Below are 17,101 nucleotides of genomic sequence, written 5' to 3'. Positions count from 1 at the left end.
GAATATTCATAGTGCTGAGAGCCAGTCATTTATCAGACTGTGATTGCTCCAAACCAGAGGAGGCAAAAAAAAAAAAAAAAAAAAAAAATCTAAAGGGAACCATGACCATGCCTAACAACAACAACTTTGAAATTTTCAAAAAGATGATAGGATTCCACGATTATGATTCCACATGGACTATGGTAAAGCCATTAAGCTGATTAACACCACAGAAAGATTGACTTTGGACTACAAACTGCTTAGGACAATTTTGATGGCTAACTGAGATGATCCAGCCTGACAGACTACTTGAACAAGGACTTGAAACAAGCCCTGCACTTTCTCATTATGCAGCGGCTTGACAAATGATACAGGACTTGACAATTAACCCCAAAATAGAGTTTTTGTTTAAAAAAGAAAAAGGAGAATATAGATATGAGGTAGATCACTGAATCTACCCTGAGAAAAAAGATAAAGAAATAATAGGATAAATGGGTAGATCATTGAATCTACACTAAAAAGAAAAAGGGAAAGATATAAAAATGAAATGACAAAAGGTAGATTATTGAAACTTTTATGAAAAGAAAAAAGAGAGAATATGAATATGATAAGAAAAAAAGATCAATTTTTGAATCTACTTTTAAAAAGGAACTACTTGTTTTAAATAGGATAAGTAATGAAAATTTTTTTGTCTGAGTTTATCAAATGTTACTGGAATGGACATTGTTATATATTAATGGAGTTGTTTATCTGATTCTGTCAAATGTTAATGGACTAGACATTGTTCAGGTATTTATTGCTTATAATAATTATACTTTTGTATATAGTTTTTCTTATATTAGTTATAACTTTTTTCCTTTTTTTAAAATAGAAAAGGGGAAATATGGTGATATTTTATTTGTACTGAAATGTGAATTTATTTTTATATTAATAAAGTTGCCTTGTGGTCAGAGCAAGCCATAGCAGAAGCTGGGCGGTGGTGGTGCACGCCCTTAATCCCAGCACTTGGGAGGCAGAGCTAGGCAGGATCTCTGTGTGTTCAAGGATACAGCCAGCATGGCGACACACACCTTTAATCTCAATACCAACCATAGAAGACCTGGAGGTCCGTACAGACAGGAGGTCATGTGGCTGGGTTTACAACCAATGAGAAGGCAGAACAGAAAGTCTATATAAAAGACAGGACACAGGAAGTAGCTCTCTTACAGAAAGGAAAGACAGAGTAGCAGTGAAGGGTAAGGTTTTGCTCTGACCTCTTGGCTTTTAACTCAGCAATTGGCTCTGTGTTTCTTATTTAACAAGATGGTTACATCTACAACAGGGTGCAGATAGGGACAATAAAGATTTGAATGTCAACCAGTATAACACATCCAATAGGAGCCCTAGGGGGCCACATCTCACCCTGAGTAGAATCTAGACCTATATAAGGATACTCTAAGACTATAGTTTTTCACTCTTGATACTATTGATACCTTCAGCTAAAAACATATTTCTTATGAAGAGCTGTCTTGGCTTCTAGCTACTAGATGCTACTACCACTCCAACTATGAGACATAAAAATGCTTCTAGACACTGCCAAATGTCCATTGGAGGACAAAAGTATTCTACTTTAAAGCCCCTGTTTGAGACCCTTTCTAGCAAAATTTTAAATAGGCCTCAATGAAGTGAGACTGCTCTACAAATAACTTAGCCACTTGTTAAGACTGTAATTCTACAAGGACAAATGCATTAAAATCAAGATGCACAGTGTAATATCCAGCCAAGCAAGAGGATGCATAACTATAACCTCAGCACTAGGGAGGCTGAAGCAGGAATCTTCAAGATCAAGTTCAAGGCCAACCTGAAATATCTAGCAAGACCATGACTCAAATATAAAAATAAACAGAAAAACAAGTAACTTCTACTTGTTGAAATAATTATCTCTATAAGGCACTGAAAAACCTAGAACAAAATCCAACATCTGTTCAAAAAAATCAAATTAAGGAATAGAGAACTTTCTCTCAGCTTCCTAAGAGCATCTAATAAAACTGGAGAATTCAGACTATATCTAATCCTTAAAGACTAACTACACCCGACAGGATGAGGAACAAGGCTCTCAGCATATTCCACTCTGACTGTACTCGATGTTCCAACCAGAGCAATGGGCCCACAAGAAGAAACTAAAGAATATCTAAATTGACTAAACAGAAATGAGGCTTTTTATCCATAGATAACACAGTCCTAACACTGTTTATTCACCAACAGTGTGATTCCGTAGAAAGAAAATCCTGAAGAAATTACCAAAACTGGAACAATGAGGGAGAAAAACCTCTCAGAATCAACAAGTTCAACAAAGTCACAAGTTAAATGATCAATACAGAACATTCTATTGCATTTCTAGACACTAGGGCAAATCAAATACTCTTTAAGATTCACTTGCAATGATATCAATGTAAGAAATTTCAGGGAGAGAAATCTGAGTTACAGTTTTTGGTAATTTTTAAATGTATTTTTTTTTTAAGTTTTTTTTTTTTCATTTTACATACCAACCCCAGTTCCCCTTCCTTCCCCTGAACCCGCCTCTATGCACTTGTCCTACTCCTACCCCCCATTCCACTCCTCAGAGAGGATCAGGCCTCCCTTGGCGAGTTAACAGTCCGGACAGGAAGCTGAGGCAAACCAAGCCCTCCCTGCTGTTTCATGGCGGAGCACGCTATCCCATCGTAGGAAATGTGTTCCGAAAAAGTCATTTCCCACACCAGGATAAGTCCTGGTCCCACTGCCAGGGGCTCCAGAGTTACATTTTTACCTTTTTTGAAAATAAACTGAGCTAATATAATTTTTCTTAAAATTGTAAGGAAAAAAGCATTCTTTCAAGTAGTAAGGTACAATGTTTCAACTAGATGTCTGAAGGTTTAAATTTACTCTAAGTCAGAAAGAACTGCTGGGAAACAGAGTTTCCTGAATTGTTCCACTATAGTAATGTTGCTATTCTCAAGCTATCTTACACATGATAACAATTAAAGTTAATTATTTTGATTTTGTTATGAACTGACACTTTCTATGAACGAAAGTGTAAAAAAAAAATTAAAATCAGAAAACAATAATACAAACTGGTAAATCTTTACATTAGATACCATAGTTCTGCTGTAGAAAAGAAAGGATGGAGTGACACCCATCATACCCAAGTGGCCTCTTACTGTTCTGCACAATTTGTTCCTATTGATGTAACAAACCAATGAGGAAAAGATTCATATAGAGATGCATGAAAATGAGCCTATCGTGTATTTTGCCAGAAAGTCTATACCCCACAGAAGACTATTCTCACCACATCTATAGCAAAGAGGCTGCTGTCATCCCAGATGTCAGGTGAGACTGCTTGTCCAATGAGCATCATGTCCTCTGCAAGCAGTTCCAGAACTCTTATGATCATTTCCCTGCTGCCTAGACACAGAAACGGAGAAAGGCAAGGGAAAAGAAAGTCACTCCATTTTCCGACAATCAGTGGGACCCTCTAGCTAGGCATGCTCCCAAATTCCTATTTCCCCATCTTGGATGTTTTTAAAACTGCTGGCAAGATGACTGAGGACATCACAAACTCACTACGACAAATCAAATGGGCTTATAAGTGGAAAAGTGGCTTGAGAGCAGAAATACCTAAACACCAGGAAATAGACTGAAGCAATTTCAAACATGTTACACACATTATACACAACAAAACAAGCAAATTAGGGAATGCATTCTAATCACTTCTGTCTACTACCACAAGCTTTAACTTTGTCACAGATGAGTATTTTCACACATAAGTGTCACACAGAAAGCAAATCCTGTAGCATAGCAACTAAAAGAATAAGTGTCCATCCACACTGTATCATATACTATAGGAATATAAGAAATACCATCCAATGCTGAGGATGTATCTAAGTTGGTAGAATGTTTGCCTAGCTTGCTTGAGGCCGTAGATTCCACTTCCAGCATGGCCTACACCAGGTATGGTAAGGCATTCCTCTGATCCCATTACTCAAGAGATAAAGGCAAGAAGATCAGAAGTTCAAAGTCATCTTGGGCTATGTAGTAAGTTTAAGACCAGGCTGGGGCACCTGAGAATCTGTCTAAAAAACAAACAAAACACCACTACCCACAAACATTCCAAGCGATGCTGTACTAACTAGACATGGTGGTACACACCTGTAATGCTAGCACTGGGTCACATGACCTGTTACTGGCCTCATGACCAGACCATCTCCAAAGAACAAAACCACCACTCCCCTGAAAGAAACCGTTAATCTCCTTCCTTTGCTGAGACCAAAAACAGAAACATTTCCAAAATTCTGAGTGAGGCAAATTTTCCAATAAGACTGTCCTATCCTTTATCTTAAAGGTTAATTCCTAATGAATTATTAGTTAAACAAACTCCTGAATCACAGAGATATACATTCATTTTTTCATTAGCAGCTGGAGCAAGCTCTCTCTGCACCTCTTACAATACTGAACAATTACAAATTATGCAATAATTTACTGCAAAAGGGCAAGGGAACATTTAGAAAATTCTATGTGCAAGATATAGCTTTATAATTATCAATCTGACTTTTTACAGCAAATTAAAGAAAGGTTAAATGGAAAACCATTAGGTCTAAAACTGTTCTTCCCAATGTCCCAGACAAATAAACAAAAGCACTTGATAATGTCAAAGTTCAACTGTTCCATCACAGAACACTGTCAGCACGTGAAAAGCATGTGTACTCACACTCCTGGAAGCCACAATCCCCACTCTGGCAAGGAAGGGGATAGGGCTCTCCAAGGCAAAAATACTTCCCAAATTTACACCTTTCTTCTACTTTCTTCTCCATCACCTCCAAGCAGGAAAAAAACAAAAACAAAGGAAACCTTAAAATTTTAACTAGTAATATGGGATTTTTTTTTTTTTTGATGATTAAACTAACAAGGGCAAAACTCACTTGTATTTATATCTTGACAAGTTCTTCAACTACTAAATGTGGAGGTTTAGGGGTGAATGCTTGCCTAGAAAACATAAAAACCTGGCTCAATTTCCAATGCTGAGGAGGAACATACAGCCTTACATAATAAAGTCATCACTGCTTCCACTCCTTTGTTCACACTGGAAATGTTGGAAGAGCTTTTTGTCAAGTCTCTGCTGTTGGCCATCTGACATCAGGTAAGCCTGAAAATCACTCTAAACTCTCGTCTCCTCGTTTGAAACCATGAGTGAAAACACTAGCTACCACTGCTGAAGCAGAAAGTGGGTTGTTGACAAACACAGGATGCAATGCTCATGAAATCCATGACAGAGCAGGCTAGGACTCAACACGGGCTTCATTAATAAACTCTGCAGAGATCAGCCATTTCTCACTGTTGTTACCACTCTTTAGTAAAGCATACTTAGTACATATGAGTAAAATGTGACCCAGAATATTTATGGGGATTTTATACAGTAAAATATATTGTTATAAATGTTAGGAATCTAGTTAAGGGGTTTGGTTACCATTTCCTGGCTTATAAGATATAAATGTGTTTAGAGAGATGGTTCAGTAGTTAAGAGCACCTACTGCTCTTAAAAAAGGACCCAGGTTTGGTTCCCAGCACCAGCATGATGATTCATAACCCTGTTACTCATTCAAGAGGATCTGATGCCCTTTTCTAGCCTCCATGGGCACCAACAACCAATACTCATACACATAAATATAAATAAATCTTTCTTTAAAAGACATGAATGTTAAGTGTGAGCAACAGAGAGTAACTCAAACAGTGACTAAAGAGCGAAAGCGAATTTTTTTGCTTGGCTTAATTATCTTTCTTAACTTTTTTCACATAAATTTTATAGTTAGTGTTCATATTTAAAATACAGAAGAAGCCCATGACAATAAAAACCTATGGAGAGAAGAGAATATTCTATTTGAATATCAGCATGGCACTCACATTTAGTAAAGTAAAGAAGGGGAGGGGCTTATTAATTTCTTAGGAAAGGTAAGTAAAAATAGATACTAAAAACTGTAACAAGAAAGAGAAAGAGCTGGTCAGCTGTAGGAGACACATACACAAACTGTAGGAAACAGGATTTCAGACCCAACTAACCTGTTCTCAGCAGAGGAACTGCTGCCTCCAGGATGGAGGTACAGAACTGAGGAAGACTAAGCTGCTGAAACTGCAGCTCCAGGACATCCTCTGTTTCCAGCTCCGGCAGATCTGCGTGTGCCACATCCAAAGGAGAGTGTACAGATATCCTAGAGTTCACATGAACATGACTACTACTTCCACTGGAAAGTAAACAAAGACAGACCTTGAGTAAGGAAGCAACTCTCCAGCAGACTTGCTGTTACCTGCTGCACGGTAGAACTCACACCACTCACAACCACACTGATTCATGTAAGAATTCTGACAAATTGGACTAAACTCCATATAGAGAGCCTAAGACTACACATGAAGGAGCTTGGGGTACAGCTCAGTAACATAACACTTACCTAGCATGTACTAGACTAAGAACTGCAACACCACAAAAGAACCTTGAACACGAAGCAAAAAATACATTTATTTATACCTTGCTTTTCATATTAATGATTCTGAAATACCAGCATTCCCATAGCAGCAAAAATGAGCAGCAATAACCCACTCACTTCTAAAACAAAACAAGTAGGTTTACAGCAAAGCATTGATGGGAACAAATCACAAGGATAAACCTAGTTTATAAAGTTGCCAAGGGCTTCTGTGGGTTTTAGCTAATGTTCTAAGTAAGTCAATGAGAGAAACTTAAGAATGGTCAAAGATACCATAGGAAATGGGTTACTTTACTAGTACATTCAACATCATATAATGATTGAAAAGGTTCCTTCATTAAAAAATTCTTACATTGGGTCCTCAAAATTCTGACTTCTGTTATCCACAACTACAGCTGCAACATTGAGATATGCTATTAGAACATTTAAAACTGCCCAGATTTTATACCTATTTCCTTATTTCTTAGCTTCAAGATCCCAAGCATCCCAAAACATGGAATTAAACCACCCAAGTTTCTCTCAGTGTCCAGCAGACCCTGTGAAGAAGCTGTACACACGAAGAACCAAGCAGTAATGCATGCCTTACAGCAGGCAAAAGAAAACCTGCAAGTTATCAGCCAACCACCGACGAGCACGATGCGCTCTTAGCACATGCAGCCCCAACACTACTTCTTACAAGTGCCACAGTTTCAATCTCTTGAAAATGCAGGCTTCTCTGTATGTCAATAATAACAATGCCTATCCTATTATAGAACTGTCTGAAGGGGACTAAGAGGTCAAGAATGTAAGCCATGTGGTACTAACACCATACTCATGGGCACCTCAATCTGTGAGAGCTTGTAGGGCAGCAGCAGCAACAACCAAGCCAAGACACAGGCTACCTCACTGAACATTGCTTAGGACTACAGGCAAGAAAAGGCTACTGTTACAAGAAAAGGCTACTGTTACAAAATTTATGGCCTACAATAAGCTAACAGAAATCCAATGCCATCCCTTCAAGAAAACATATGAAAAATCTGCATTCACACAGAAAAATGATGCCCCTCAAAAGAGTCCCCATTTAAACAATATTTTCTAATCATTCCTTTCCAAATACACAGGATTTTTAATTATGATTAGGCTTATAGAAATGTGTATAAAAATACCATTTAAAAAATATGTCAGGGATGGAGAGACAGTTTAGTGGATAAAAACACTTACCATAAAAGCCTGATGACCTGAGTTAACCCCAAAAACATATGTAACAGTTAAGAAGAGAATCAAATCCAAAGTTGTCCTCTGATCTCCACACACATTGCAGGATATGCTAGCCCCTATCCCAACTCCCCTGCAACACACACACATATAAACTTTCAAATGTATCATTCATTTAAAGCAGTGGTTCTCAACCTTCTTAATGCTGTGACCCTTTAATATAGTTCCTCATGTTATGGTGACCCCCCTCAAACATAAGATTATTTTCATTGCTACTTCATAACTATAATTTTGTTAGTTATGAATTGTAATGCAAATATTTTTGAGATGGAAGTTTGGCAAAGGGGTCTTGACCCACATTGAGAACCACTGCTTTAAAGCCATGTTTTGTTTTGATTTTCAAATAAGTAATATTCTATGTATAACTGATAGAAATAACTTAGTGGATCAAAACCATTTCTTTTTTTTTAAGGAAATATAAAGGAATAGGTAATACAGATTGGTTGCAGAATAGCAAATCAAAGTAAATGCTGTGAACATGTTGTTTTTGGTAATACACACACAGAGAGAAAGAATATCAATGTGTTCTGAGTACACAGTTTCAAGGTAACATTTGTTAACCTGCAGATCATGATAACAAAACTATGAAAGCCAGTGGTTTAAACAGTTTTATACATAGGGCAATTATTCAAGAGAAGACAGGAAAGAATAATTCTCTCCTCCTAAAATACAAACAGACACAGGAGCCAGTCACCTGGAAGACACTGCATCCCAGTCCTGACCATCTCCTCGGGGCCTCTGGCCTGTACGCCCAACTACAGAAGGCCGAGGACTGCTGCTTCCTGGAGATGGGTCTGGGGAGTGGTAAGTACCTCTTGTTTCATGACAGTAAGACAAAGAAGAATTCTGGGAGATTGTATCTGCAGAAATAAAGAAATATAATTACCCCTTAGTAGACACAGGCTTCTGATAGTGTAGGATATATCCAACAGCTTCCAGAAAAAATAACAAGAGACAGAATGATTCTGCAAGGACAAAATTCAATGAGAAAACTCAACCTTTCCAGCGCGTCCTCACACAGCACATTCCTGACATGACTAAGAAACTTTGGTGTGGCAGCAAGACTGTGACACAGAACAACACTTGGTGACACCTACCAGCTTTAAGCTCTCAAAGCACTTCTGCCTTGAACCACATACAAACATTAAACAAAATGAAACATCAATCTAAACATGAGCTAAAGCCATAAATGCCAAATAGAAAATCCTCAAGGCAATGGATTCTTAGATATTGAAACCAAAAAAACAAACAAACAAACAAACAAACAAACAAACAAGTAAAATAGATAAGCCAACTTTATCACATTTTAAATGTATCAAAATATGCTACAAGAAAGCATAAAGACAAAAAACAGAGTGGGAAAAATATTTGCAAAGTATATATACCTAGTAAGGGTTTAATATTCTGAATATATTAATAACTCCTAAAACTCAATAGCAAATAAAGAACCAGCTGAAAAATGGGCAAGGATTTTTAACAGCCATTTCTCCAAAGAAGACATACAAATAACAACCAGCACATGAAAATCACTAGCGAGTGTGTCACCCATTGCTAGTGTTTGGAGATGCAAATAAAAAGGACAGGGATAAACCACTTGGCACCTGTGAAACATTACAATAAAGAACAAGAGCATAAATGAGTGACTACAACGTGCTTAAGCTTTATGCAGTGATATAAAAATGTAAAATAATGCAGCTACCATGAAGGGCTTGTAGACTTTCCAATGCTAAAGAAAGACCTGACATATCATCTTCCATTCCTACATACACAACAGACTCAAACACACACAGGTAGGACACTGTTTGCTGACACATGATTCAGGGTAGATACAACACACATGTCCCTCAAAAGATGAATGAATAAACAAAATAGGACACATACATACAATGTAAAATTATTTAGCAATAGGAAGGAATAAAATACTGGGAAATGGTATAATAAAGACATAGCTTAAAAATATTACAAAGAAAATAAGCCAGGCACAAAATGACAAATTCTGTATGATCTCACATGTAACTAGAATAGACAAAATTCACAATAAAATTAGAGGTTACCGGGGGTTTAGAGAAAGAAGAAACAGAGAGTTATTACTTAATGCCTCTCTTCAGGGTAACAAAAAATGTCTACAGAGAGCTGTAAAACTGTGAGCATTAAACACTCTTTTTTTAAAAAGCCATAATTATATTTTACGTTATAAATGCATGTGAGTTGAGCATGGCAGTGCATACCTTTAATCCCAGCACTCAGGAGGCAGAGGCAGGGGGAATCTCTGTGAGTTCAAGGCCAGCCTGATCTACATAGTGAGTTCCAGGACAGTAAGAGCTACAGAATAAGACCCTGCCTTTAAAAAAAAAAAACCAGAAAATAAATAAATGTATCTGTAGATAAGACTCATGATAGTGAAAGAAGACATAGTAGCATTTCACATCACATATATATATATGTATATATATTTACAAACAGCTATAGATAATAATAAACAGATGACAGGTACACAGATACATTGATAGATGATAGATTTACAAGGGGGAAAAATGAACACCTCACACTTCTCATAGTACTTCAGGAATGCTTAGCCCCATAACCTCTCTCATCTCACCTCACTTCCTTGTACCTGGTTCATGACACCCTGCTCTCACAGGCCATGTGTGCCTTGCTCAAGCACATTATCCTCTTGGTGCCTTAGGCTCTGAATTCTCCTGAATACTCTTCTTGCAACTCTTCAAGAGGAAGACAACTATTTATCTAAAGGAAGTGGCATCTTGTTTTATCACATCATGTTTTTAATTTCCTTAGAGCACTTCTTGTTAGAGACAAACCTGGTTTTCATTATCTTCCTCAGCTTTCTAAAATAAAGACTGTAAGTACTGGGCTGCTTGGTCAGTGCTACCTACCCTGAGGCTAGTCTACCAGCTAGGATACCATAAGAGACACAGAAGTACATAGAAACAGATAACTGATCTTCAGAGACTATTTCTATTAGTACTAGAACTCTTTCTCTAATAAAGTATGGGGGGGTCCAGCCCTGGGATCAGTCACAGAAAGCCATAACCCATGAATAGAATGAGAGCCCACAGCCTTTAAAACTATAGTAATTGCAAGGTAAAGTACAAACACTCAAGTAGCAGAGGATAAGTGAAGTTCCCAAGTAAACAAGACTGTGAAACAGGGTAACAAATGACTGGAGTTTTGTATTCACCTTTCAAGGCACGATGTATATATAGGCTCACAGAAAACAGGTTGTAGAGGCCATTCCGCTTAGGCCAGCCTATACCCCATCTGTCCACTAGGTGACACTTTTCCTATGAAAAGCCTGTGGCTGCCAGCACATCTACAGATGCTCCAACTCAAAATGCATAAACATGGTTTTGATAAAATGCAAATCAGTGTTTTTCAAACAAAACAATTTGTTAACACAATATATACCTTATATTAAATTTCCCTAAGTCCCACATGAATTGTCACAGTCTGAATCCTAATCCCCAGGACCATAAGGATAGAGAATCTGGAACTAAACAGAAAAGCATTGCAAATGTCTAAGCAAGAAAATTCACCACAAAGAAGCTTCAGAAAATGGAACTTCTGCTATGCCACCCTTAAGATGAAAAGCCAGAAGTCTCAGAGGGGAAACATAACAGAAAAGGGAAGGAGACATGACGTGAGAGCAGCCAGAATACAGGACAGAGCAGCAGTGAAGAACACTTGCTGCTCTTCCTCAGAACCCAGGTTTGGCTCCCAACACCCACATTGGGTGTATCACATACATCTATAACTCCAGCTCCAAGGCATCCAACATCTCCGGCTTCCTCAGGTACCTGTACTTATGTGCAAATAGCCACACAGAGACATAAAACTACATATTATTAAAAATAATAAAAATTAATCTTTGGAGAATAATTTTAAACCATCTGCAAAGGAATATATATTCGTATATAATCTTCTCAGAAAATTATAAACCATGAATGACTTGACTTCTTAAAGTTAGAATTCCATTGACCTTTCCTGACCTATTTTATGAGCCTATAAACCCACACAATGAACCTTATAAACTTATTTAGGAAAGAAAAGTTCTTTGGATAAAAATAAATATAATAAAACATTTTTACCTAATATTTTATTAAGTCCTTTGAGCAATTTATCTTCAAAAGCCACCAACATCACATACATAGCCATTGTTAAGACCCTTAAAGCAAATCTCTTTAAGCTGGCACCAACCTTTGGAGGTGTGCTACTGTCCTTCAGTGTGTCTCTTTCTTTCTTAGTGCCCACACCTAAACCTTTTTGAAAGTCTTTCTCGTCGTAACTCCAACTTTGCTTTACTTTAAAGAAAGGGGGGGGGGGGGGAGGTGGGCTCATGGCAGTTCTATTAATTGCCTGGCTTCTATTCAAGGATCCAATAACATTTTAGGAGTGGGGATTTGTACTGTGAAATGCATACACAGTAAACTTTCAGGTGCAGTGGACAGTTCAAGTGCAGAAGAAGATAAAGAATATCACTATCTGGTGAATAGACAAGAAAAATACCTTGTTTGTTTGAGAAAAGGTTGGGGTCCCGGTAAAAGTTGAGTCTGTTTCTTAAACACGTGCACAGTTGCTGCAAACAGGATACCGCCTGTAACGCCACACGATGCTTCCCATCTCCCGCAAAGGCCAGCTTCACCAGACACAAAAGACTCTGAGACAGGACAGTGAAAACAGTCACAGTTTAACTCCAAAGAGCAATGCAGTCAGGCTTGGTGGGCAGGCCAGGATTCTAGCACTTGTTAGGTAGAGGCAGGAGGATCATCACAGCTTTAAGGCAGCAGTCTGATCTTCCCAGCAAGTTCCAGGACATATATAACAGGATCTAAGGGGTTTTTTTTTGTTTTGTTTTGTTTTTTTGTTTTTTTAAATTAATGTTTTTAGAACTACATGCAAAAAGAAAAAGGATGTGGCACTTAAGTTAGGAAAAGTGAATAATCAAAGAAAAATTAAGGTTGCTAATTTTGATAAAATAAGAAACTAGGACCAGAGGGTCAAAACTATTGCCACACAAGCCTGACACCCTGAGTCTAATGCCCAGAATTCACATCAAGTAAAAGGAGGGAATCAACTCCGCAAGTCAAGGTGTAAGGCACGCCTGCTGCAGTACCAGCTGCTCAGATGCCAGTACATTTGAGCCCATCTGAGTCTGAGACCAGCCCAGGCAACATAGCTAGACTTCATGTCAACAACCATTTGTCAAAGCTGACTAGGACTGGTGAAATGGCTCACCAGTTAAGAGTACTTGTTGCTTATGGGTTCAATTTCCAGCACCCATATGATGGCTCAAAACCATCCATAACTCCAGTTCCAGGGGACCTGATGCCCACTTCTGACCTCCACGGGTGGCACACAAGTGGTATATAGACACACAGACAAAACACTTATAAAATAAAAGATAAAGAAATGAAAGTAGCTGAGCAGTGGTGGCGCACGCCTTTAATCACAGCACTCAGGAGGCAGAGGCAGGTGAATCTTCGTGAGTTCGAGGCCAGCCTGGTCTACAGAGCGAGATCCAGAAAAGGCACAAAGCTACACAGAGAAACCCTGTCTCAAAAAGCAAAAAAAAAAAAAAAAAAATGAAATGAAAGTAAAAAGGGTAACTAAAGTAGTATTTCCAATTTCTAATATCTATAGAACACCCCATCCAGGAGAAGGAAAGTTCCCTTGCACTACGCAGCACGCAGAATCACAGCAAGTCCTTTGCACCTCACACATTCGAAGTGCGTTTTAGGCTTTGGTCATGGATGGCTTTTTCTTTTGTTTGCATTTGCCATTTCTGATGGAAGGTGCCCACAGGGCTAATCACTGAGGTCCACTCAGCATGAGTGAGGACTGAGAGCTCTCAGGTATTACTAGATGCTATGGATATGTCACAATGCCCACCTGAATCTCTATCTACTGGAGAAGCAACAGACTGCACAAAGGGAAAGGGCCAATCAATATTGCTCCTTGATAACATATTTCTCCAGCATTATGCCCTAAACATAAGATACTCAAAGGTTACTGCTGCCTACCCCTAACTTCCAAAGGTTATTCTCTCCCTTAGATTACCCATAAATTGTCTGGTGAGATGACTCAGTGAGTGGGTAAAGGCACTTATCATGCAACCTGGTAACCTACGCTTGATGCCTAGAACCCACATCAAGGTGAAAGCAGAGAATCAACTCTATAAAGCTGTCTTCTGCCCTCCACTTGCACACTTTGGTATTCGTGTCAACATATACAACAAGAAATTTAAGACTTTAAATTTAAAAAAGAAGATAATCTAAAAATGACAATTTGAAATAGACAAACTTGTTAGAACAAACTACTGTCAACTAAGAGACCGTAACTATCCAGATAAATTAGAGAAAGCAGTTTAAATAACTCAGCACTTCATTTTTTCAATATATTAATACAAGTTTTCTTCACAAAAACTATTACTCTGCCATGCAATTTGCTAGTATGTAGTGAGATAAATCGTACTGTTTTAAAACCTAAAGTGATTACAGATACTTACCTGAACAATCCTTGGTCTCTGAAGGAAAATCTCAGCAGGAAAGTCTTGCATGATCACATCCTTCAGAAGCTCACATGTGTTCCAGATCAGGGTGTGGTTACTACTTCTCAAAGAGCTAAGACAACAGAGTTAGAATCAGAAAGAGTCCACCTATGCATGCCTATGTCAACCAATGGCACAACGTCTCCACTACACCTTAGCCTGGCAGCAGCAGCAGCACTTTTCCCAGGGATGCATCCTCCATCTTTTTGTGGTGAACTCTAAGGAGGAGCTTCTTCCACATACCTGCACTTTGTGATGTGATGAGTGAGTGCTGGCTTTGATTCTCCACCAGGGCGCACACTCAGGAACAGGAGCTACATCACATTAACCCCTGAGTGTGAAGATTATCACAGTTCTACCAAATGGGACTGGGGAGGTCAAACACAACTTTCTAATTAAAAGGAAAAATAACAGCATGTATAGTGGTAATTTCATGGAATCCGATTATCTAGTCACTTCCCTGCTCTAGGCATCTTCGTATCTCATACCCCTCAGCTTCTGCTTACCTGAAGAGCAGCAATTGTATACAATCCACCTCAAAAACCCAGCTGGAGTTAGTCCACCTCGTCTTTAGGTACTGACTCACAACTAATAAAGCATCCCCAACCCTTTTTAAGGTGGGTACTACCTCTTCAATATTTTGCCCTAAGAAAACGATGGGGGCATTATCAGAAATCGCATGTATCTTGCCTTAACTCTTTCAAATTTGATTTTTCATCTAAATTCACACCTTATCAAAAGAGACAAACAACTCATTTATTGTGACTTCACTGAAATTGTACCAAGTGAATATGGATAATAAAAACACTTTCTGGGACTAGAGAGACAACTCAGTAGTCAAGAGCACATGCTGCTCCTGCAGAGTACCCAGGTTCAGTTCCCAGCACCCATGTTACTCAGTTCACAACCACCTGTAACTCCAGCTCCAGGGGATTGGATGACCTCTTCTGGACTTCTCTGGCACCTGCACTCACAGAGCACACACCCACAGACACATTTAATTAAAAATGCAAATAAAACTTTCTCTATTTTTAATTTTTAAGACTGAGTCTCAATATATTGCCCTGGCTGGCCTCAAACTCACCAAGATCTACCTGTCTATTTCTAAAGAGTACTTGTATTAAAAGTGCTTTCCACTATGATCAGTCCAAAAGTAAACCAAACTTTTATGTATCAGCCATTCTACTTCTGAAGGTAATAAAATCAGTACACACTAGAGAATATCAGTGCAGTTATATCCAACCTTCTCAACAGCAGTAAGTTTTTCTCCTAATAGAGCCCACATTTTAAAATATATTCTACCAAAAAGATTACTTGGAAGGGCACAGGAAATGGGCAATCAATCTACACAATAAGAGATTGCATGTCATGAAAGAGTATGTAAGATTCCAACCACAGAGAGAAACTGGGTGAGCCAGATGTAGAGTGCCAGTTTATCACCACAGCGCAGGAGAGGAGTAAAGTGCAAGAAGGAGTCAGTAGGTCCAGGTCATCCTTAACAAGTGGTAAGTCTGAGGCCAGTCTAGACTGCAGATACCCCATATGGGGAAAAAAATGGACAGGTAGATTGCTCAAAGATATAGACATACAATAATCTTCTAGTTTTCTTGTTTGAAATACTGAAAATTGTACCTCTTTGAAACACTTGTGACCATTTCCAGATGAAAACCAATGGTGCTAACTATCAGATTTTTATGGCTACAAAGAATCAGAAAGACCTGCACTACATCAGAACTGTACCTTTCATTGGAGGAGAGAACGTGTCTATCTGTTGTGGTCAGGGGTAGCCAAGGAAATACAGAAAACTTCAGCCACTTCACAGTCGAGTTTCCTGTTAGAGGAACAACAAACACAACATGACAGTGTGCACATAATATCTATAAGCTGTAAGATGGAATTAACCTTTTCCTCCCAAGCTGCTTTTAGTCACGGTTTAATCACAGCAACAGAAGACAAACCAATGTTAAGTCACCACAGAGAATCATCAGGAAGGTCTCTACAACAGAAGTACAAGAGCAGAAACCAGACACAGGACAACCACACACAGAGACCTGGAAGTGAGATTCCTAGAAGAGAACACTAAACCACAATGCTCTAATCTTATGTCAACTGGCTGTGAGACAAAGAGTGATGAGAAGGAAGCTGGCTGACCGTGAGTCTCCAAGCACAACAACTGGATTCATTGGTACCATTTCACAAGCTGGAGAATGAATGAGACCACCCACATACCGTACATGGCACAAACCTGACAAGAACCTGTGTCCAACAGGCACTAACTTGTGATATTTTGTGTATGCTCCAACAAATAAAGCGTGCCTCAGATCAGAGGGCAAAGCCAGCCACTTGTTACCCATATAGGCCGGGCAGTGGTGGCACACACCTTTATTCCCAGAACTTGGGAGGCAGAGGCAGACGGATCTATGTGAGTTCAAGGCCACCCTGAGCTACACAAGACTGATCCAGTCCAAAAGAGAAACAGAGCCAGGCAGTGGTGGCACATACCTTTGATCCCAACACTTGGGATCTCATGATGCTTTTAATGCCAGCACTAGGGAGGTAGAGACAGGAAGTGATATGGCTGGGTGGAGAATGTATTGGGGGTCGGGGGGGGGGGGGAGACAGGAGCTGAGTGCCCTTCTGGCTGAGGATTTCGTAGGGTAAGAACTAGTAGCTGGCTGCTCTGCTTTTCTGATTTTTCAGCATTTACCCCAGTATCTGGCTCCAGGTTTTTATTAAAACCAATTAGAATTCGTGCTACACTAACTTCTAGTAACAGTACCATCACCTGCCTACAGTGACTCAAATACAATTA

General features: G+C 38.9%; 1 protein-coding gene across 1 annotated transcript in view; it reads right to left on the bottom strand.

The window, feature by feature from the left end:
- Positions 1–17,101, bottom strand: part of Rttn (rotatin) — a 172,979-nt gene that overhangs the window by 153,399 nt on the left and 2,479 nt on the right. The window contains exons 5-10 of the mRNA XM_036205187.1: positions 16,030–16,120; positions 14,248–14,362; positions 12,249–12,399; positions 8,419–8,584; positions 6,052–6,233; positions 3,287–3,402 (exon numbers count right to left, since the gene is read on the bottom strand). Of these exons, the coding sequence (XP_036061080.1) occupies positions 3,287–3,402; positions 6,052–6,233; positions 8,419–8,584; positions 12,249–12,399; positions 14,248–14,362; positions 16,030–16,120 (821 nt within the window). The remainder of the gene's footprint in view (positions 1–3,286; positions 3,403–6,051; positions 6,234–8,418; positions 8,585–12,248; positions 12,400–14,247; positions 14,363–16,029; positions 16,121–17,101) is intronic.

Source organism: Onychomys torridus, chromosome 13, assembly GCF_903995425.1.
Source record: "Onychomys torridus chromosome 13, mOncTor1.1, whole genome shotgun sequence".
Classification (NCBI taxonomy): domain Eukaryota; kingdom Metazoa; phylum Chordata; class Mammalia; order Rodentia; family Cricetidae; genus Onychomys; species Onychomys torridus.
Note: the sequence above shows the minus strand (reverse complement) of the source record. Positions and strands in the feature narration are given on the sequence as shown.